Source organism: Talpa europaea, assembly GCF_964194135.1.
Source record: "Talpa europaea genome assembly, chromosome: 13".
Taxonomy (NCBI): Eukaryota; Metazoa; Chordata; class Mammalia; order Eulipotyphla; family Talpidae; genus Talpa; species Talpa europaea.
The window spans coordinates 5,532,043-5,555,305 of record NC_140080.1 but is presented as its reverse complement, the minus strand read 5'-3'; the positions used below and the strand labels follow the sequence as shown (position 1 = coordinate 5,555,305).

The window sequence follows — 23,263 nt, the reverse complement described above, 5'->3', positions numbered from 1 at the left end:
CGCCCGCTGCTCCCCTCAGCAGTGTATTTCAGTAGATCCACCTGTTCTGCTCCCTACTCTGCCTCTGGTGAATCCTTTCACCCCCTGCACCTCTTGCCTATACCCAGTTCTTCTATACAAAAATGAAATTTAAAAAAATTTACTTTCAGGAGAATCTGTGAAGACTTTGGCAACTTTGACAGAAAGGAAATGTTCCTGTAAAAAGGGAATGTGGGGCCTCCCCGGTGGTGCAGTGGTTGAGCACTGGGTTGCGAGGCTGCCCGAGGCCTCCGCGGCGCCGGTTCGATCCCAGGCTGATCCCCGGCCACCGGAGGAGGGTCCCACATGACTCTCAGACCTCTCCTGCCGCCCGCTGCTCCCCTCAGCAGTGTACTTCGGTCCTTCTGCCTGCTCTGCTCCCCGCTCTGGCTCTGGTGAATTCTCTCACCCTCCCGCGCTTCTGACTGTACCCAGTGCTTGTAGAAATAAATAAACAAATAAATCTTTAAAAAAAAAAAAAAAGGGAATGTGAAATTGGGAAGGACCCTTTCATGGAATGGTTGACTGCTCCTTAGAAGGAAACCACGAGGGTATTAGTTGATTATATGAATATTAACAGCCTGTTAGTACCTTGAAGAACAGCATATTTGAGAAACACGATGTGCTCAAAAAAAAAAAAAAAATGCATGTCCAAGCAAGGACAGAACTTTTGCTTTCTTAGGATTTTTCTGTTTGCAGAGCTGAGAAGGGGAACCGTTGGCGGTGATAGGGAAGAACCCTGAGTTTAGATGTAGCCAGCTCCACTCTGGGGTGCTGGTGGTCAGGTGATACTGCCATTACATGATGGGGATCCACGAAGCAGGTGTCAACTGTGATTAATGTTTAAAAAGAAAGAGCAAAGAGGTGGGATTCTAATTCAGATCAGAAATACTGACTTTTGAAAGTGATATCTTTAAAGCTTCAAAAGTGATACAAAATGCTGAATTCCAGATACCCTCCCCAACCTGTCTTGCCCTGCAGAGATTTTCCAGCAGCCCCAGAAATCAGCATTACAAATCAGGACATTAGTCTCAGGTTAAGGGGAATCACCTGTGTCCCCACCTTTATTGAATTGGGAATAAAAAGTGAGATTTATTCCAGATGCTAATCCATGGAGAAAACTTGGGACCATTTCACATTCTCAAGCGCAGGACCAACCTAATTAGGAGTGAATTTGCCAGCCTGATGTAATCAAGTGACTTCTAGAATTTGCAATGCAAATACACTCGGGGACAGGACTTTCCAGAGTCCCTTGGATCTAGATCATCAGCCCACCTACCAGGGCACATCTGTCCAGGTTCAGAGAGGCTGCCAGCACACAGGCAGGTGTAGTTTCCCTCTGTATTGGTACAGGTGGCATTTTCCCCACAGGTGTGTGTGCCCAGTTGGCACTCATCAATATCTGTCAAGAACAAAAATGGGAAGAGAAAAGTGGGGTGCAGAGGAAGAAAGAGGTCACACAATTGGAAAAACCCAACATTCTGGAAGGGAAGCGCCCTCAGCTCTGCTGTGCTGCACGTGTGCAGATTCAGGACTTCTCTCTGGGTCAGGGAGACAGTTGAGTGGGGGTTCCACAGCTGCAGCCCAGCCAGGTGTCTGACTCACAGCTGGACGCTCTCCTCCTGCCAGGAACTGAAAGCCACTTCCCAACTCGGGGAGCCCAAGGGGTAAGCTGGAGTGTGGTCAGCTATTTCTAGCTAACATTCAGAAGTTCAGCTTCTAAAGATTCAGTCCTCACCTTTGCAAAAAGACATGCACATTTTATATTATTTATTGATCAAATAATGTATAATATTGATGCTCAAATTCCATCAAAGAAAACATTTGTGCTTTCTTCATAAAAGTCATCATTTTCTTCCCGAGCTACCTGCCTTTTTCTTTCTCAGTTACCACTCCCCTCACACTTAGGTGCATACTCCCTTCCATATGAAGTCACTCTAAGGACAGCTCTGAGATAAGAGGCCAGGTGGGCCTCACTGCCTGTGGCGTGGACCCTGAACCACAGAGATGGACACCGAGATGTACTTGAGGCCAAACACGCCGGAATTTAAAGATTCAATATCCAAAAAAAATAAACACTGTAAACACACATATTCTTTATATTGATAGCATGTGTAGAAGTGAATATTTTGAATATATTAGATTAGATAAAATGCCACAATGAGCTTCACCTGATTCTTTTGATCTCATACAATGTAGCTGCTAGCACATTTCAAATTATGCCGGTGACGAACTGACGTGACATTTGTATGCCTCAGGTGCTGACCTAGGGGAGTGAAACCCAAGACCAGGGTCAGGTTTTAGTCCTCTTCAAGTGTATGCCAATCTACCTGTGTGGGACTGACTGTAGTCTCCCCAGTTCACATGTGAAATGTGACTGTGTTTGGAGACAGAGACTACTAGGAAGTAATTAAGGTTAAAGAAAAATGTAGGAATGGAGCCTTAATCTAATAGGACTAGTGTCCTTTTGAGAAGAGGAAGACACACGGAGAAAAGGCCAAGTAAATAAACATCAAGAAGGTCGCCTGGAGCTAAGAAGAGTTCTGAGCAGCAATCGAATCAGCCAGCACCTTGATCTGAGGCTTCCAGCTTCCAGCTTCCAGAGCTGAGAGAAAATAAATATCTAGTTCAAACCCTGCAGTCTATCCAGTCTTTGAGACACCACTTGGCTGGACTCTGCTCTGTCTCCCCGCAACACAACCAAGGCTCACAGTTCAGTGTTCCCCAGATCAGATCCGCGATGCCTTCCTGCTGGGATGCCCACAGCCCCTTCACATTTTTGCCTGGTGAACATTTACTCCCACCCCACGGTGCATCCAGAATGGCACTTCCCCCATAAAATCTTTAACACCGAAGATCTTCTTTCCCATTCTGAAACTCCATCATTGTTTTTCCTTCTCATACGATGCAAACCTTTCTTTACCCAGTTGTATTTCCTTTAGCCCAGTTGCTTTCTCTGGAGAGTATCTTCTCCTGCCTGTACCACCTTGTTATTCCCCTTGGTTCCCAGTCCTGGGCTAACTAAGAGCCAAGAAGGTATCTGGCACATCGACTTGCTGCTCACGTGGCCCAAATGACAACACTTTTACACAGCTTAGTAGATGTCAGGCGTGGTTCCAAGCCGTGTCTGCATGTGTATGGGGAGGGGAGATGAGCGCATGGAAACAGGCCCTGCGCCCCCACAGGGTTGGGACTAGGTGACCGAGAGGCCAGCCGGCCCTGACACCCCACTGCGGGCTCACTGCCTGCAGGAGCTGGGTTAGTCCAGAGAATTCAGAGTGTAATGAATTTAAACATCCGAGAGAGTATACCTTCCTGTCTCTTCAGAGTAAATTAAATATGAAGCCTGTTTGTCTAAATTACTTTTGAGCCTGCTTAATCAGAGCAGTGACATTTTCCTGACTGACAGCCAAATATGTGCTTAAAAGAGCATTTACAGATGTCTGTGGATTCCACAAAACTAATCTGATAAAGGTCTGATTTAAACCAACCAGATCCAGAAAATTGGGAGCTCTGACTGATATTTCATCTTCGACTTCAACGTGTGGGAGAACGCAGTCCCATTTCAGCTTCTTATCAGGGCATCTGTCCCTCGCCGTGGAAAGATTTTTATGTTTAGAGGGAAAAGCAAACACCGAAAGAGGCCTTGCGAAGCCCTGTAAACCTCAGGTAACCACTTTCCAGGCCACAACGGCTTCAGGCAGGTCCCTGCCTGTACGGTGATGCTAAGCCACCCACACCTGGAACGGGGTGAGGGCCCGCCCGGCCAGCCCCGCCCCGGCTTGGCAGAGGGTGGTGATGAGGAAAGAGGCCTAATGACTTGTCCTGTGCCAACGATGTCGGGGGCCGGGCCTGCCCGCTGGGGCACTTCTGCAGAGTCCCTTCCGACCACATGTTTTCTCCTGAACCCACACACAGCTGCCCCCTCCAACAAGCCCCCTCCCCTCTGTGGTCACCCTGTCTAAACGCCACACTCAGGAACAAAGAAAAGGCTATCTAGTCCACCCCATGCTGGCTCCCGTTTGGAGACCTCATGTGACACCGGGGATACCCACCCCACAGAAAGAACTAGAAAGGCAGAGGGGTCAGCCCTCTGGGCCCTTGACACAGAGGCAACAACTTGACTCTTTACCGAGAACTGGAAGCTTTTCCATTTTGCTCGCCCACCATGCCCACCAGGGCCCGTGGGGCCCACCTCCGGAGCACCCCACTTACCCACACAGTGGACCCCGTCTCCGTGGTAGCCCTCTGAACAGCGGCACACATAGCTGCCTTCTGTATTGACGCATGTGGAGGCGGCGGGGGGGCACAGTGTGACAGGATCCCTGCATTCATCTATATCTGTGGGCAGAATGAGGGACCCGTGACATAAGTGGGAGGCCCCGGTGTGGGTGAGAATAGAAGAAGAAGTGTAATACCCAGTGTCACGCAGCTGTTCAGGTACTGCTGGCAGAGAGAAGGCAACCCCAGTGTCTAGAACGTGAAGTTCACAAGTGGATGGATTACAATTTCTCACACACCGGAATACATGTGTCCCTATGTCAATCACAGCGGCAGACTCAGACCATAAGGACTGAGATCTTTTTTTGTAATCACTCACTTATTTAAGGTTCTCGGTATAAAATAGAAGTCTACCCTTCACAACCTATTGTTTAAACAAAAACTGAAGACCTGAACTTTGGGTGGTGGAGGGCAAAAGTTGTGTTTTCATTGGAATTGGGGGATTTGTACATTCGACTTGAATTCACATTCATGCTTCTGAATTCACATTCATGCTTCTAATCCTAAATTCTCCTTAATAGCAACTGCGTAGGGCCTCCCCTGATGGTGCAGTGGTTGAGCGCTGGGCTGCGAAGCTGCCCGCAGCCTGTGCAGCACCGGTTCGATCCCCGGCCGCTGGCAAGGGTCCCACATGGCATGCAGACCTTTCCTGCTGCCCGCTGCTCCCCTCAGCAGTGTATTTTGTCAGTCTGCCTGTTCTGAACCCCGCTCTGGTTCTGGTGAATCCTCTCACCCTCCTGCACTTCTGATTGTACCCAGTGCTTGTATAAATAAATAAATAATCTTAAAAAAAAAACAACTGCATATATGATATTGTCTTAATATAAACTCAATGTCATGTAAAGCATACTTTTCTCTATATGCTAGTCATTATCTTTCTAGGTAATATCAGCTGATTTAGTCCATCCTGCTAATGACGGAAATCCTTCTGGAGATCTTGAGTGAGTATGTCTTGAAGGAATATTTTAGGTCACTGTTTTCCAGATGGGCTGTCTAGAGAGAGGTCTCAGAAGTCTCTGTTCTTACCAGAACATACGTGTCCGTCTCCAGCGAACCCCTTCCAGCACTGGCACGTGGCATTCTCTCCCTCGGAAACACACAGAGCATGGGGGCCACACCCCCCACAGTCGTCATCATCTGCAAATAGTCAGAGCCATTCGATCATTTCCAGGACAGAGGAGGAGCTGCGTGTCCGTGTTCTGAGTTCTGCAGACTATCGCAGCACTTCCTTTCCCAGGGTGTAAGGCAGGCTCACCTCCAAATAGAAATATTTGGTTGACCTGTAAGCTCCATCTATATTAAAAGATCCTGCAGGCATGTATTTCCACGTACGTGCCCTCGGCAAACTTTAGCCTTAAAGAAAGAAGCTGGCTGACGTTCAAGTAGCCCTAGGGGATCTTATTTATAATTTTTAAAAAACATTTGCAAATTTGAACTTTAAAGTTATTAGGAGTACATCGACTCAAATTTCACATTTGCGTATTTGAGCATTCTCTTACTGCTGTGACACAGCATTTTCTGGTCCCTTTTGTAGCTTATAGAGAGCTGTGTCTCAACACAGCAAAGGGAAAGACTTCTTGTCAATCTACCAAAATTCTGCTTCATATATAACAGAATATGCATGTCACCGTGTGTGTTTATTATCAAGATTGATGCAGTGGCTTGCAAGCCCCGAGGCACTTTTACAAAGTCATGAACCTTAAGAGCTAAATGCTATCCATGATAGCAAATAGCTAAATGCTATCATTTGATGTCATACCCCATTGAGAAGCAAATGCCTCAGGGGACATAGTTGCATGTTCAGCCATAAACACAAGTTTTCTTTTTCCCCTAATGACTATGTCCATGTTCATTCTCCAACTGCCTCCTCCCTGGGGGTCTGGGGGGCAGGGGATGACATCTCACAGTGCAATGGAAGCTGTCATCTGTCTATTCACTGGTACGTTTGCTCATCTGAGATTAGAGGAGGTTAAAGAAAGCCTCCAAACTTGCCCATAAGCTGAAGTTCAATGATCTAAGTGGGATGGATGTAAGTGCCATGTGAAAGCAGACATTGGATTGGTCACTTTGCTACCTGAGGGAGGTGTCTTGTGGGAACACATGCTGTCCCCACTTGTGTCATCACTTGTCACTCAGGACTCTTCAGGATGGGCTGGAATTTATTTGGAAGACTAGCTCCCAAATCACATGGCTGTGCCGAGCACATGGTGGAGTATCCAGTTACCCAACACACCTAAATCACCTGCAGAATTATCTTCAATTAGAAGATGATTCAGGATTTATATGGTAACTTGCAAACCCCAAGGCAGACTTGTATCAAGTAAAGCAACGGCTATGAAGCTGGGGACAGGAGGTGGAGCGGACAAAGGAGGTTGTTTCTGCCACAAACTTGCCCTGGAAGAATTGCCTGCGTATCACCTTCTTCTCTGAAACTTGGGGGATGATGACTGTCCAGCTTCCTTCACATGGTCGTTCTAAGGACTCGAAGAAAAAGTGATTTTCAAAATCCTCTAAGAATGATGAAGAATCATGAGCCTCCCTGGTGGCCTAGGGGGTAAGTCTCAGCACTATCACCATTAAGGCCTGAGTTCAATCCCCGGAAAGTGTTGAAACCAAAATTATATTGGAAAACTCAGTATTCATACCTGATACCATGATTTCAGCCACAAGTTCATGCTGAGATTCCGCAATGTTATCTCCTGGCTCTCCACCCATGAATAAGATGCCCGACGGTGTTGCTGGGTCACTGAGATCTGCTTCGCTACCTATTGAAGTCAACAGATGCCATTAAATTATCTCTTATGATTCAAGAGAATTTTGGCTTAATTGACAATGATGGCTATTTGTTGCTGTGAGTTCAGACTCTCTTAGAGTAAGAAGATTCAGGGAAACTCGCAGGGTCTTCTTGACTTAGGAAACCTCCCCCAGGTGACCACACGCTCCCGGCTTCACTCACACAGCTGATGAGAGGATGGGAGGAGCCGGGGGTCTTGCATCTTACCTGCTGGGTGCTGGGGTCCACTCAGTGCCACACACGCCTTCCCATCTGGGGCTTGCACAAAACCTTCCCGACACAAACACCGAGCGGTCCCAAACTTCTGTTCACAAACATGTTCACAGCCTCCGTTCTGGTGTAAGCAGGGGTCTGCTCCTGGCAGGAAAAGAGGGACATTCACAGATGGACATGGAGACCCACAGACCGCCACTGATGCAAATCAACACTCTTAGATTCTGGAGAGAGAGACTCAGTGTCTCTGCAGGAAGCCCGACTCTGGAGCTATTTCAGAAGAGTTCCTGCGAGGAACCACTGATTCTAAAATCTGCAGAATGTCATTACCTTATGAGCACTGATAAGTATGGTTAGTGATTTTGTTCATGACATTCTTCATCGTGACTTGCAATTTAATTAAATGTGCAAAGGACAATCCAGAAACAGATCCCAGGGGGCACGGGCTGCCTGCCCAGATGCTATTCCTGCCTGACACGCACTCACTGGCACTCTTGGGGAGGGGGGTGGGCACACCCAATGTAGATAGAACTTCCGGGCTGGTCTTTAAATTGTACCCCACCCACCTTTATAATGTCTTTGACCCAAAAGTCTTTGAAATGCAGGTAGCAGTTAAGTAAACTGTTCAGAGAAGCAAAGACAAGATTGGAGGGATAAAGCCCAAACTCACCCCAAAATGTCTTAGTTTAAACAAAATCCAAATGTCAGAAAATCTTAACTTCTATCCACATCAGAGAGAGCCACCAGCCTCCCACCTCCATCAAAAGATTACAATCATTGCAGATTCAGTCAACGACAGCCCGTGTAATGCCCAAGGTACCTGGTTTTGCCAGAGGGTGAACGACAACCAGAGACGAGGGCTGCAGCATGTTGCCTTGGAGACGCACCCTGTTTTTTCCTGTCCTCTTGTTCACCCTGATCACCGATGGCCGGGTCCAGTCAGAGAACCACAGGTGATCCTCAAACACAGCCACAGCAAAGGGGTAGCCTGCAATCAATCCCAAGGCATCACACAAACCTTGCCTTTGCTATGACAACTTTTAACAGGTCAAGGCTTGAAACCAACCCCCTCACAGTTCCTACACTAAGTCAGTTCTTTAGACAGCTGCTAAGCAAGGGGAGAGCCAGCAACTACACCTGCATCACAGAGACCCCACAAGGGGAGGACCCTCATCCGAGAAGGGAACCTGGGGAGAAGCCACCCAAATCTGAGAATGTAGGAGTGATTGACATAACCGCGCCAAGAAGGAAGCCAGATCATTTTTAAAGACTTCACCTAAAAATAAAGACTTCTCTTAAATATTCCATTATATATGAACACAACATACCCTTATGAAAATAAATGAAATAACTATGTATCTTTTTTTTTTAAGATTTATTTATTATGCATACAAGAGCTGGGGTATAGGCCAGAGATGGGGAGGGGGGAGAGGATTCACCAGAGACAGAGCGGGGAGCAGAACAGGCAGACTGACTGAAATACACTGCAGAGGGGAGCAGCGGGCGAGACAAGAGAGGTCTGCTGTGCCATGTGGGTTGCTCCCTGGCCGGCCAGGGATCGAACTCACGCTGCAGATGCCTAGTGAGGTGCTTAACCCCTTGTGCCACCAGGGAGACCCCAACTATGTATCTTTTAAAACAAGAAGGTGTGAGGGAGCAGAAAGTCACTTCTACATTGTTATAGTTATGTCTGGCTCAGAAGGGAGTGCCTGGGTTCTCACCACTGCTCCCTCTTTCTTTGTGCAGTGATTCTGTCACTGATAATTCACTCCCAGTGAATTATCAATACTTTACTCCTCTTTGGCTTAACTTCCTTGTCTTTTGAATGACAATGAAAAGTTGTAGATTAAATCCACAGGTTGTTGTAAGGATTTTTTGTGTGATTAGGGACAACTGAGTAACAATCTCCTCAAACTCCCATCTGCACCAACATGTTTCTCTTTCTCTTCCTCCAGCTCCTACCTCCTTTCCTCTCCTGCCTCTTATCTGCTGTCAGTTGACTGGCCTCTGCTGATGGCAGCAGCCCCACTGCCAGCCTGGAATCTTGACACCCGCCCTTCATGCCCCTGAGACCATATGAGAAGACACAACAGAGCATTTAGTGAGCAGAGGGATGGACATTCCCATCTGCAGCGGTCAGAGGCATCAGCTCGTCTGGCAGCAAACTCAAACAACCCGTCCTGGAGACAGTTGCCTCTATCCATCGTTATCCATCCAGACTGGTAAAAAAATGTTCTAGACTCTAGCCATTAGTCCCGAGTCAGAACCATAAAGGCAAGGGAATTTTTTATCCTTTGCTTCTTAATTTTTGGTGGAAAACAGAAAATGTAAAATGTACTTAACTGAAGTGTACAGTTCGGTAGTGCTTTAGTGCTAAGTATATTCACGCAGTCATAAAACTGAAACTCTATACCCAATAAACCCCCCACACCCAGTCCCTGGCAACCATCACTCACTTTCTGTTTCTATACATTGGACACTTATATGGATCCCATAAATGGAATCACACAATACTTGTCTGTTGTGCCTGGCTTACGTCACTGTATTACAATGTCCTCTGGATTCATCCACATTACAGCACATGTCAGAATTAGCTGACAATTTCCAACAACAACCCATACTATATACAATCTTCATTTCTATTCATAGATGACCCATACTTCATTTTAAATTAACAATGGATTATTTCAATCTTTAGAAATAATTTAGAAAAAATCCTAAGAAACATTAATTAAAAAGGGCACCTGCACCCCTATGTCTATAGCAGCACTATTTACAATAGCTAAGCTATGGAACCAGCCCAAATGCCAAAAAATATATGACTGGATCAACAAGATGTGGTACATATATACCATGGAATATTACTCAGCAATCAAAAAAGATAAACACATGCAATTTGCAGCAACATAGATGGAGCTGGAAGGGATCATGCTCAGCGCAATAAGCCAGAAAGAAAAATAAAAATACCGGGTGGTCTCACTCATAGCAGGAATCTAGAAAACCTAAATAAGGGACCAGGAAAAAGACTAATTATAATAAAGAAAAAATCAAAATCAGCAAGCAACTATAAACCAGAGACACACTGGTGGGGGGTGGAATTGTATGGGGAATATAACCAAAATGAAAATGCATCTATTGTGCAAAAATTAAAAATGATGTAAGAATTATATAAAATAAAATATATTAAATAATAAACAAAAATTTTTAAAAATCCTAAAAAGCAGGCTAAGAACCTACCCCTTTTGTACCAGTAGATGGCGCTGTAATGATGGGAATGGCTATTTTGATGTTTGATAATGGCCTTTAATAGGAAGTTGCATTAGTTGTACATTAAAGTAGAAATATAAATTATTGACCAAATATCTGTTATACTTTTTGGTTTACAACATGGCATCTTTATATTTAAAGTAAAATTTTTCATTTTTACCCTCCATACTTCCACAAATAACTTTATATTTGTTTGGAATATCTATATTGTTAATGATATATGTCTCCCCTCTAGGCTCCATGACTTCACAGGAACCCCAACTGTTTTACTCTCCATTTTATCTCCACTCCCTATAGTGACACAGTGAATATCTGTTCAGAGAATGAATGAACAAAATCTGACTATACACAAGTTTATCACTTAGTGAGAAGTGTCTGATTCTTAAAGAAACTTGAAAATATGTAAAATTTGCAAGTATACACGTATTGACCTATTTAATGCATAGTACAAATCTAGGTGTTTATTATCCCTAAAACCAAAGATAATGGTCAAAATAAATATCTTTATATTCACTGAAAAAATGACTTTCTAACTTAGCACTTCATTAACTGCTGAGTGTACTAATTAAGTGTTGGAGCCTCATAGTGGTTTCTTTCTCTTCGAATTCCTGTCCAACCCTACACAGTATGTAATCTAAGTGGTCATCACCCTCAAATGCCAATCTTATCATGTGCATTTCCTGCTCATGGACATGCAGTGACTCCCCACTACATTCAGAATTCAGTCCAGTCTGCATATCCAAGCAGTAGTAACATACAAAGACCAAATTTTGCAGCCTTATCACCATCTGCTCACTGTCTGGCCTGGTTCAAATCTGTCTTTGCAGATTCCCTGAGGCAAACGAATATCCCACTGCTGTATAATCATATATTGCTTTTAACAGCACAGGGCAGTGTTTCAAAGGTATTTACAAAAATAAATGACACCCTATGCAGAATCAGAAAACTATGCTTATTAACCTTTGCACGGGTTGGGCATAGATATTCATTCATGTCTGAGGTGATACTACACTACTATAAAAATGACCATTTGAAAAACACTGGAAATAACAGTTGAATCAAGTTCTCATTCTGAGAGCAGTTTAAAAAATTTTTCAGTACTTCAATTGTTTTTTGTTTATTTTTTTAAGCTCACAATGTGATTTTTTTATAAGTATGTTTATTGCGGCAATGCTGACTTACAATATTGTAAGTATTTTAGGGGTGCAGTTTTACCCCTCCAGTAGTGCATGTCACCACATCATGCCCACCACCAGACCACCTGTATGCTTCAGTCCACTGACTGCTGCCCCTTTACTCCCCACTCAAACCCCCTCTGGCAGCCTCAATTCTGCAGTCACATTTCAGGGTTTGTTTTGATTTGTTTTTGTCCATTCCTTTGTTGTGTTTCTTACAGAAAATCTTATTATCTTCATTCTGATTTGGGGAAATCTTAGCAGAGAGAACAGATTATCCACCACTATTTTTGGCCCAGTGTTCCAGTGCTAAGGTAATCCTCCTGCCTCCTAGATCCCTAAAGAAGTCTGTGTCCTGTCTGTCTGTCCCTCTGTCATCACACGGGTATGGGTCTGTGTATGTAAGTGTGAACATATTTTATTTTTAACACTCATCAACACTCGGTCAAGATGAAGAAGTCACCCTCCCGAGCCTTACCTACATCATCCTGGGGAAGTCTTTGGCGTCTGGAACCGTCCAGATTGGCCATTTCTATCACAGCCTGCTCAGCATCGCACCAATACAATGTGTCGGTCAGGTAGTCGATGGCAAGTCCACTGGGCCAGACCAGACCAGAGCTGGCGATGACCCTTCGGCCAGAGCCTTCAAGGGAAGAACTTTCAATTCGTGGGTGAGTCCCCACATTGGTCCAGAATAATCTCCTTTAATCAAGGAAGCATACAACAAATAAATTTGCATGAGGGCCTCCCTGGTGGCCTAGAAGTTAAATCTCAGTGCTATGACCACTACGGCCTGAGTTCGCTCCCTGGCCAGAGAGCTACCCACATGGCTCAGCAGACCTCTCCTGTCTCCCCTTTGCTCCCCTCAGCAGTGTATTTCAGTCAGTCTGCCTGTTCTGCTCCCCACTCTGTCTCTGGTGAATCCTCTCACCCCCTATACCTCTGGCCTGTACCGCAGCTCTTGTGTGCATAAATAAATAAAATAAATATTTGGGATAAAATAAAGGTACTTTTTAAAGACCATCACAAACAATAAGGTCAGTTTCAACCTTGTTTTTTTAACAGGTAGAAAGGAATCCATTATTCTCTGTAATTCTCTGACGCTAACCCACCATTGGTCACTAATTTACAGTAACAAATAGAGTGTTCTCATCTTTCGTGATTTCTGCTTCCGTCTTCTAATTCTAGAAATGACCTCTTATTTGAACCGGAAAAATCCTATGATTTTCCCTCTGCTCAGGTAAGCCATAACGTAGATTTTAAAAGAAAGTAGTTTAATGGGCTTATGTTTAATGGAATAATTAAAAATAGCTTGTTTCTTTTCAAAAGGAAATTAAATTTGCCTAAAATGACAGGGTAGCTGAACAACAATGTTTCTATACAAGAAGAGGAAATCAAGACACAGGAACAGCGTGAGGAGTCTGGCCAGTTGCGCTCCCCCACCCCACCCCACCCCACCCCACCCCCAAGGATGCCAGGGCGCCTCATCCCCCCCACCCCCTGGGGTCTCGGACACATGCATGCTGACCTCTGCAGGGGCCTTTTCACAACACCTACTTGGCCCTGGGATGAACAGCAATGCCTCGTGGCTGGGAGATGTCCTCCTTAATGACGACTTGACGATGTCTTCCACTTAAATCACTCCCTTCAATGAGAGATTTCCTAAAACAGATGTAATGTCAGGAGATTCATGACATGCACTTTACTTTCAGGCCTCCCTGGTGGCCTAGGGTTTAAGTCTTAGCATTGTCACCACTGGGGCCTAAGTTGGATCTCCGGCCAGGGAGCTGACCCACATGGCACAGCAGACCTCTCCTGACTTGCCCGCTGCTCCCCTCAGCAGTGTATTTCAGTCAGTCTGCCTGTTCTGCTCCCCACTCTGTCTCTGGTGAATTCTCTCATTCCCTGCATCTCTGACCAACACCCCAGTTCTATGCAAAAATACTGCTGGAATTTACTTTCGAGGGTCACCTTATCATACACTTCTCTCTGACTCAGCCAAGAAGCAAATCTCAAACTCCAAGGTGGGTGACAAGAAAGCAAAGTCCACACAGACGTCTGGGTTGGCAGAACCTTTCTTTTTGAACCATCTCATTCCCACCACTGCAGCTGGATCCTCAGACCCTACTAGGTCAAGAATGGTTATCTGCTTTATCTCCTGCCGTCTTTGTTGTCTCAAAGCAATGAGCAAACAGTTCTCTTATAATATGCGCTTTCCCCCTTATTTCTTCTTTACTGGGCAACTGGCTTCAGGAACCAGGGTTCCTTGACACCTCATAATACCTTGGCCAATGGGACGAGCAATTAGCTGCCTTCCTACACTGACATGTGCACCTGACTCTAAGCCACCAGAAGAGGTAAGCTCCTCTCTGCTGCTTTCACTTGGTTAAGAGTCACCATGTTATCGCATATGAGCTTGGAATCTCTGTTATTTAAATCCAATTTCTAGCTAATATCAAGGTTTTCAAATTATAAACCTCTCATTTCCAGACAAATTAAAGGTTGCTTTTCACAGCTGCCTTTAGAGGGAAGATTACTTAAGAAGGGTTTGTTATTACCCAAGACAATGAAACCAGGGAATTGGAGGTCTGTTTCTCCAGCATGGGGCGACTCAGTACGGGGGACCACAGTGCTATTAACCACACACTGTTAAAATTAGAGGTGCCGTGGAATGTGGGAACAATGAGGAGACCCCGTATCCTCGGAGGGGCCAAGAGGGCTGACATCTGTCATCTGGATCAAGGTTACTCTCCTGAGAACCACAGGGTACTGCTCTGTTATTATACACCACCCACATTTTTCTGTGTCCTTTTAAGTAGGTTCAACACAGAGGAGACCATTACTTTGATTTTTGTCACTGCTACAACTGAAGTTGATTTTCATTTGTTATATGATCTGGTTGGAGCACATTTTTTTTAAAGATTTATTTTTTTTAATTTATACAGGCCAGATGTGTATGATGTGAGAGGATTTACCAGAGTCAGAGTGGGGAACAGAACAGGCAGACTGACTGAAACACACTGCTGAGGGGAGCAGAGGGCTAGACAAGAGTCTGCCGCGCCATGTGGGTATCTCTGCAGCTGGCCGGGATCGAACCTGAGCTTCAGAGGCTGCGGACAGCTTCACAACGCTGTGCTCAACTGCCTGAGCCACCAGGGAGGCCCTAGTTGGAGCACATTTTAACCAAGGCAGTTGGGAAGGTGGTTCCTCTCTATGATTATTAAAAGTCTAAGCTTTGGGGCCTCCCTGGTGGCACAAGGGGTTAAGACACAACCTATGAAGCTATCCCGCAGCCACTTCAGCATGAATTCAAGCCCCGGCCAGGGAGCTACCCACATGGCGCAGCAGACCTCTCCCGAATCACCTGCTGCTCCCCTCAGCAGTGGATTTCAGTCAGTCTGCCTGTTCTGCTCCCTACTCTGTCTCTGGTGAATCCTCCCACCCCCTACACCTCTGGCCTATACCCCAGTTCTTGTATGCATAAATAAATAAACCCTAAAAAAAAAAGTCTAAGCTTTGCAAACACTCATCCTTGAATTCAAATTCCAGATCCACTACTTGCTGGCTGCTTGGCCTTGGGAAAGTTCTTTTACCACTTTAATTTTCAGTTTTTAATATTTAACTTTGGGATAAGAAAACTGACCTTGTGAGGATTCGGTTGTATTGTAGGTAGAAAGCTCTTAGCACAGTATCTGAGGCACAGTGGTTATTCAGTAAATAAACACCCAAAAAATGAAGGAATGGGGGTATGGTTGAATGAAAAAGTACACGAATGAACCCCTGATCTACAAGCGCCATGTTACAACTGCACTGCACACCACACATCTGGCTCATTTAAAGCCCATTTGTTTCCCCTGGGTTGCCCAAGTAAAAGCCATTTTCTAGGACCAAGAGTGTGAAGCTTATCACCCTGTCCCTGGCATGGGCGATGGACTGCTGACTCCAGAGGTGAAAACCTAATCCTCTCTTCCTTTACGTTCACACAGTGGCACAGGTATAGGATATTCAGGTTGGCCACCATTCCCAGCATGGGTTTCAGTGACTGAGAAAATACCCTAAAATACATAGCATCCTTATTCATACCCTACAAGGCTGACTGTGTGGTAGCCTCTTCTCTCTCACGAGCAAGGCAGCGGGCTAAGCAGTGTGCAGAGGGCAGAACCACCACCCTTCCCTCTGAGAGGAGGGCAGACCACCTCGCCCCTCCTGAGGTCCTTCCTCCAGTGCGAAGCCCTGGCTTCTCCTTCATGCTCTCCTACATGGATTCCGCCCAAGATTCAGCACTTGCATGTCATGTAAGCTTGAATAAATCACTTTCTCCACACAAGGAGCGGGGTGACCTCCTGGTTCTTGAAGATTTTCCAGCACTCCTCTGAGAGCACACCCTTCATTGGCAACGATCCACCACAGCCACATGGTATTACTAGCCCTGACATTCAGACCAGACGTCGGCACCAGAGTCCCGTGCACATGGGCTCTGGCTGGGGAAACCTGGCACCTGCCAGCTCACGCGCATCTCCCATGTTCCCTAGGCAAGAGCCTTATACACAGCGGATGTTCAGAATGTTTGTTGAATGCATTCAGACAGCGTTTGCATTTCTCTGATGACAGCAGCCCGAACTGTAAAAACACATGCCACACTCTTGGTTCTTAAATCTCTCCCTTGGATATACATCTAGTCCTGATGAACCAAGGAATATCCCGTTGGGTGGTAGGGGAGGGAGGGGGTGTGGGGACAGAAATGGGGGCATCTTCCTGCAGTCCCAACCAAGTGCTTCCCAATATTTTTCTGAGTTCAAAGTCAGAGACAAACGGCTGATGACCTATCCCATCGCTGTCATCCCACGTGGCTTAAAATGGAAAGAGGAAACATACCCTCTGTCTGTCCAGTATAATTTGCGGTTGATCCAGTCGAGAGCAAGTGCTTCGGGCACACCTACTGCTTCCTGAATGAGCTGCTCCCGCTGCGAACCGTCCAGGTTGGCTCTCTCTATCCAGCTCAGGGCTGCGTGGGCGAAATAGATCTACAAAGAGAAGGGAGTCTGCTTTGTTACAATGAATGTGGAATCTATGCATATGAGTTTAAAGATCTACAGCGCATACAGGGTAAGAGTGTGGCTCTGCAAATGATTCGCAGGCAACTGGCCTTCACCCCTGTTACTTCTCAGTTTCAGTTTCCTCATTGGTCAAATGGAGATAAAAATACCAGCTGCATTTGTCTTGTGTATATAAAACACCATCGCCCTGGGATGCCCATGTACTTCTCTTTCTTCTGGTCATTTATTAATTTTGATCACTGGTCAATACCAGAGATGCGTGCTGAAGCTTTGTGGCTCCACAGCCTGGAAGGGAACACTGATGAGCAGTCTGCACAAGGCCACCGGCCAAGCTGTTCTCTCCACTGCTCACTCCACGGTGCTCACCTACTAGTCAGGAGATATGGGCTCCCCTCCCCACTTTGCTGCTTATTTGTTTCAGGCCTGACCACATCCTCTGGCCTCAATTTTCTCAACTGTAACAATGACCAGTTAGACTAGAGGTTTGCTAAAGTTCCTTTCATCTCTAGCCATACATCATTTCATTTTATTTTAGATTTATTTATTTATACAAGAACCTGGGTACAGGCCAGATGTGTGAAGGGTGAGAGGATTCACCAGAGACAGAGCGGGGAACAGAACAGGCAGACTGATGGAATACACTGCTGAGGGGAGCAGCGGGGAGACAAGAGAGGTCTGCTGCACCATGTGGGTAGCTCGCTGGCTGGGGATCGAACACGTGCTACAGTGGCTGCAGAGAGCTTCATAGATTGCGTCTTAACCCCTTGTGCCACCAGGGAGACCCCATAATTTCATTTTAATGAATTCCTTTTGATCACCTGAGCATACCTTGCAGGTGTAAGGTTCTCCAGTTGAGTATGTAGACCATCAACAGGTACAGAATTTTACAAGTGTTTAAAACTCCTGTGGATCTGCTGACATTTGATTACATGTATTTGTGGTTTTTTAACTGTGAGGGCACACAGGTACATAAAAATCTGCTCAGTGATGAGAATATTTATTTCTGCCAATTCATTCACAAATGGGTTATCTTTCTGTTTAAAATAGAAAAGTTTCTATTCCATAATATAAAAATGGGTGGTGCTTGGCATATTTAAAAGCACTCTGCCAGAACTGTTTCTCAAACTTAGGGTGCCTATGAAGCATCTGGGAATCTGGTTAAAAAGCAAATTGTGAGTCCTTGATCAGGAGGGGGGTGCCTGACAGTTTGCTGTTTCCATAGATTCCAGGTGACATTGTTGGTGCTGGTCCAAGGACCACAGTTTGAGAAGCAAGATCATGAGACTATTGACTAGAGAAATGAAAGCCGGCCACATGATGTAAAGTTTATTCTGTGTCTTCTAATTCACCTGCTTGTAACAAGTATGATAGTGCATTCAACACCGGTTTGAAAATACCTGAATCTTGAATTGAATTTTTTAATCTATCAATCATTTCTTTCTATTAATACGTCTTCCACGGATCAAATAGATTCATTTCAGGCAACAGAAAGGATTGCTTGCTAATGTTTAAGTACAAAACATTTATTTGCAAAATTATTTATATTTGGGGGCTCCCTGGTGGCGCAGGAGGTTGAGCGCAGCCCTGTGAAGCTGTCCGCAGCCTCTGCAGTGCCTGTTCGATACCCGCCAGCCACAGAGATACCCACATGGCGCACAGACCTCTCCTGCCTCGCCTGCTGCTCCCCTCAGTAGTGTATTTCATCAGTCTGCCTGTTCTATTCCCCGCTCTGTCTCTGGTGAGTCCGTTTACCCTCCCACACATCTGCCCTGTACCCTAGTTCTTGTATAAATAAATAAATCTTTAAAAAAAAATTTTATATTTGGCTATCACAGCAAGTGAACCCAGCATCTGTTCGCTTTACTCTTTTGGTCTTAGCTAGATTGCTTTAAATCAAGAGGGAAAAATGCACAAAATTTAAAATTCTTGGAATTAACACACCATCCAGTAATAAATAATTATGGAGGTGGATTAATAGCTATGTAAATTTATAATCGGCAGGTGATTCATCTCCCAAGTGGACACTGTAATACCTCACTTCACGCCCATTCTAACCTAGAACACATACAACTAAGAAATTGCAGGCCAAATGGCCAGCTGATGAGGACGATATTACTAAAATTCTGAACTATACACAAAAAAACTTCATGTAAAACTGATTATTGTGCAAATGATGTTGTGTTGAACAACCAACCATTCAACACAATGAATCACAAAGCTGATGTTTTCTGATTTTTATGGTTAAGAGGTCACTGAATCGCCTCCCCCAATGACATATATTAAATACAAACTACTAAGCTGTATTTCCTACTCCATACCGGCACCCCCCATTCCTCCCATTACCAGCAAAAAAACCCAAAAACATATCTGTGCTGCTCCTCTGTGAGTATGGTACTGTGCTAGCCTCCCATTCTCCTCTTCAAGGAGGAAACGAACGTTAAGATCCTGTGCAGTCATCCCCAGTAAATTGTCCACATCACAACAGAGACCAGGGTGGAATTATGGTAACAGAAAAGTCCTTACAATTTCTCAAATGATGTTTGTAGGTCTTTATTTAAATGTTTCTGTGCCTAATCCTCCTAAGCTTAATTAGCAGAGGACTTTCAGATAGGGCAGGGTATCTGTAAGGACAAAGTCCTCTCCTCCGTCCTCAAAGCAGGGCCACAGGCTCCCGTGACAACGCCGTACCTTATTTTCCACAGGGTCATGATCCAGGGCTAACACCGTCCCCATCTGCTGGCTCAGCAGGATCCCATAATCTGTTCCATCAAAACACATGTGTTGGATATTTTCAGAATTGGCAAACAGCAAAAATGGTTGCGGTCCTGTTAACCAAATTTCAAATATTTAAAATATGTTTTGATGCCCAGAAAGTACCTCTGACTCTTCCCTTACATGATATCCTCTTCCTTCAGTTCTGCAGTACTTGTGTTCTTCATTTCCCACCAATGTGGTATGGGTAGGACAGTCAGGAGGCCTTCCTCTTCCAGGGGGTGACACCTTGCCGGAACCCCATGACTGGATTCCACCCTCCCTCAGAGCCTGCTTTTAAAATGCAAATTAGGGCCTCCCCTGGTGGCACAGCGGTTGAGTGCCAGTTCGTTCCCTGGCCACCAGCGAGGGTCCCACAAAAAAATAAAATAAAATAAAATAAAATAAAATAAAATAAAATAAAATGCAAATTACTTATAGGAAAAGACACCCATATATAACCAACATGACAGCTATGTCCTGTTCCCCTTAGCGCTGTGCTCTCCTAGGTTCACACACACTACAATATTCACGTTAGCAGCTGTGTTCATCCATGTGTCCTTGGCACTTGTGAAAGGCAGGCTTGACTATGGGAGCTAAAAATGAGCCCCTGATCCTTTCAGAATTCAGGTTATGCTGCTTTAACTAAGACTCTGAGAAGTTAAGAGTATTGGGGTCTCCCTTAGGCCAGCTCTGCAGACTCATTACACTACCCCAGATGACAAGCACAATGAACCACAGGAGAAACTAAATGAATTTGGTCTAAATCCAGGCTTCTCAAGCTGTTGAAAGGACACAAGGACTATCATAACAGAAGGTGAAAAAAGACACATACAACACATTTTGACATAAAAAGGACAAAATTGTCTGGGCCTCCCTGGTGGACCAGGGGTCAAGTCTCAGTGCCATCAGACCTCTCCTGTCTTGCCTGCTGCTCCCCTTAGCAGTGTATTTCAATAGATCCACCTTCTCTGCTCCTTACTCTGTCTCTGGTGAGTCCTCTCACCCCCACACCTCTGGCCTGCACCCCAATTCTTGTATGTATACATTTTTTATATTTTTAAAAATATAAAAATGACATAATTTTCCAAGGTATTAGGATTATTATAGTCACTGGGGAGATGAAAATCAAATCAACCACCAAATATGAATAAATACCTCTCAAAACTTTATAATGTTTTAAGATTATTCTGGTCACGACTTCTCTATTTGCTAGGATGCATACTTGATGTTACAGCAGGTCTTTGCTGAATACCAATTAACTTGGAAATATTCTTCAAAACCATGATGATTATTTATATACCCACTATTTACATTTATAATGTGATTAGCTTTCCATGTCCAAAAATTAAAAATCAGACTTTCTCCCCGGAAGTCAAAAGCAATTTCACTCTCTATTTTCCTAAAAGAAATGTTTTAACAGAATCTTTTTCCAGACACGTTTTCAAGTGCCCGCAGCACTAACCTGAAGCTGCGCAGCTCTTTTTGTCCAGTTGCAGGTTATACCCAGGAAAGCAACCACATTCCCAAGATACCGGACTGAGAGGCAGGCAGAGCTGGCTACATCCACCATTATCAGGTGATGAACACCCTACAAGAAACAATCCTTGGTAATCATGCTCTCTCATTCCAAAATGAGACAATTTTCAATCAAATAATCGAGGTGAGCCAAAACAATAAACATTTTAAAACCACTTCCATAACCATCCACACAGCTGCAGTAAAGTTTATTTTGCAGAGATTAGGAGCGGGTCACCTTACTCCACCTCCCTGTAACTGGCATCATGAATGTTAACCCTTCACATCCCAATGGCTTTTGTCATCTTGTTTTATCACTGAAATTGAGGACAAGCACATTCTGGCAGCTTGTTGGAATAAGAAATGCGTCCTGATGAGACTAGTAGTTTGTCTACCTCATCCTAGTGAGTATTATATTGTTTTTCTCTCATGCTTTTGGTCTCATTACGCTTTCCTTTTCTTTATTAAAAAACAAAGATTTGGGGGCCTCCCTGGTGGTGCTAGGGGTTAAGTCTCAGTACAATGAAGCAATCCCCAGCCACTGTAGCACGAGTTCAATCCCCAGCCAGGGAGCCACCCACATGGCACAGCAGACCTCTCCTGACTCGCCTGCTGCTCCCCTCAGCAGTGTATTTCAGTAGATCTACCTGTTCTGCTCCCCACTCTGTCTCTGGGGTATCCTCTCACCCCTCGCACCTCTGGCCTACACCCCAGTTCTTGCATGAATAAATAATTAAATCTTTTTAAAAAATAAAAAAGATTCACGAATCACATTCTTGCTAATTTTGAGTTACCACCAGCCCTCTCTATGATGCAGCCACTATGAAAATAAAAGCAAAAAGGTATTAATTATGTCCAGGGAACAGGCTAAGTTCCCTGCATTCGCCAGCTTTCTTCATGCTGCCCACAAATGCAGAAGAAACTGTCACTTCTGAGGAGGAAACTGAGAGCAAGGGAGGCCAGCAACTAGCACTAACACTGCTAGTAACTGGCAGTGCAACCTCAGGCTGCCTGCCAGCAAACCCTTGCTCCTAACCACTATACTACGGCTATGTAGGGACAAAGCAACAAAACCCTCATTTAAACCTATGTTACTCTGTTAGATAAGTATATTTCAATGTGTAATGCTGAGAAATTTATTCTCCTTTGTCCTCAAGATCAATTTTAGGTATCAATTAGGAAATGGATGTTCTCAAGCCAACAAGAGGTCCAGAAACTCACCAGTACATGTTTTTCCATCTGCCTCAAGCACTGAGCCTTCAGGACAGAAACACATGGGGCCATGTGGTGTCAGCAGACAGTTGTGAGTGCATCCAGATGCATTGCTTGGGCAGGAAACTAACTCTAAAGAATAAGGTCAAGATTAGTACCAAACCAAATTCATGGAAATTTAGTAAAAATCAGATTCTAAGGAAAATGCTATCCTGAAAAGAGTAAGCCAAAAAAGGATCAAACATGTATGAAATACTGAGATAATGGAGATTTAAAAAATAAGGAAAAATTTCAAATCTAAAAACACAAAGACCTTGGATTCTAGAAAATAGCTCTGATATCCTCTAAGTTTCTTTTATGCCAAATCCTATTTTTAAAGTAACTAGTCATCAAAATGCCAAAACGTTTTAAATGGAGCTTGGCCAAATGATGCTCAAGTTGATTTGAAGAGCAAACTGTATGTGTAAGAAAAACTAAGAACATTGTATGAGTGTCATGAGGAGCAGGAAGAGGCTGAGAGGCTGCTAACAAATATCAAAATTACAGCATTTTAGATAAGATAATGTACCAGGATTGTGTTTTTTGCATGTTGATCTTTCAAGGATGCATAATGAGATAAGGACAAAGAAACAGGACAGAATATACATGCTGATCTATATTAAGGCATCCATAGCTCTATGTATGTATGCATGTACTATGTGTATATATGTGTATCTTTCTATCTATCTAGAGTAGCTGTTTCTCTAACTTAGAGGTTTTGATTAAATAGGTACAAGATAAGTACAGATACTCAAGTTTTAAGAAGCAAAACAAAATAAAATTCCTAGGTGTTTCTGATGCATACAGCTGATAGAGAACCACCCACCCAGATCGTGACTGTTAGCATGTGATTAAGGGGTACCCAGAGACCCCAAACAAACAGGATGCATGCTCTAAAATGTGGGGGGTCCTGCCACCTCCCACATAAAGACAAAATC

General features: G+C 44.5%; 1 protein-coding gene across 1 annotated transcript in view; it reads right to left on the bottom strand.

The window, feature by feature from the left end:
• Nucleotides 1–23,263, bottom strand: part of EGF (epidermal growth factor) — a gene marked incomplete at both ends in the record, with an annotated part of 40,468 nt that overhangs the window by 4,994 nt on the left and 12,211 nt on the right. The window contains 12 exons of the mRNA XM_084251994.1: nt 1,298–1,420; nt 4,234–4,359; nt 5,326–5,436; nt 6,945–7,064; nt 7,301–7,450; nt 8,127–8,294; nt 12,227–12,450; nt 13,306–13,410; nt 16,624–16,772; nt 19,494–19,630; nt 21,022–21,147; nt 22,296–22,418. Coding sequence (XP_084108120.1) covers nt 1,298–1,420; nt 4,234–4,359; nt 5,326–5,436; nt 6,945–7,064; nt 7,301–7,450; nt 8,127–8,294; nt 12,227–12,450; nt 13,306–13,410; nt 16,624–16,772; nt 19,494–19,630; nt 21,022–21,147; nt 22,296–22,418 — 1,662 coding nt within the window. The remainder of the gene's footprint in view (nt 1–1,297; nt 1,421–4,233; nt 4,360–5,325; nt 5,437–6,944; nt 7,065–7,300; nt 7,451–8,126; nt 8,295–12,226; nt 12,451–13,305; nt 13,411–16,623; nt 16,773–19,493; nt 19,631–21,021; nt 21,148–22,295; nt 22,419–23,263) is intronic.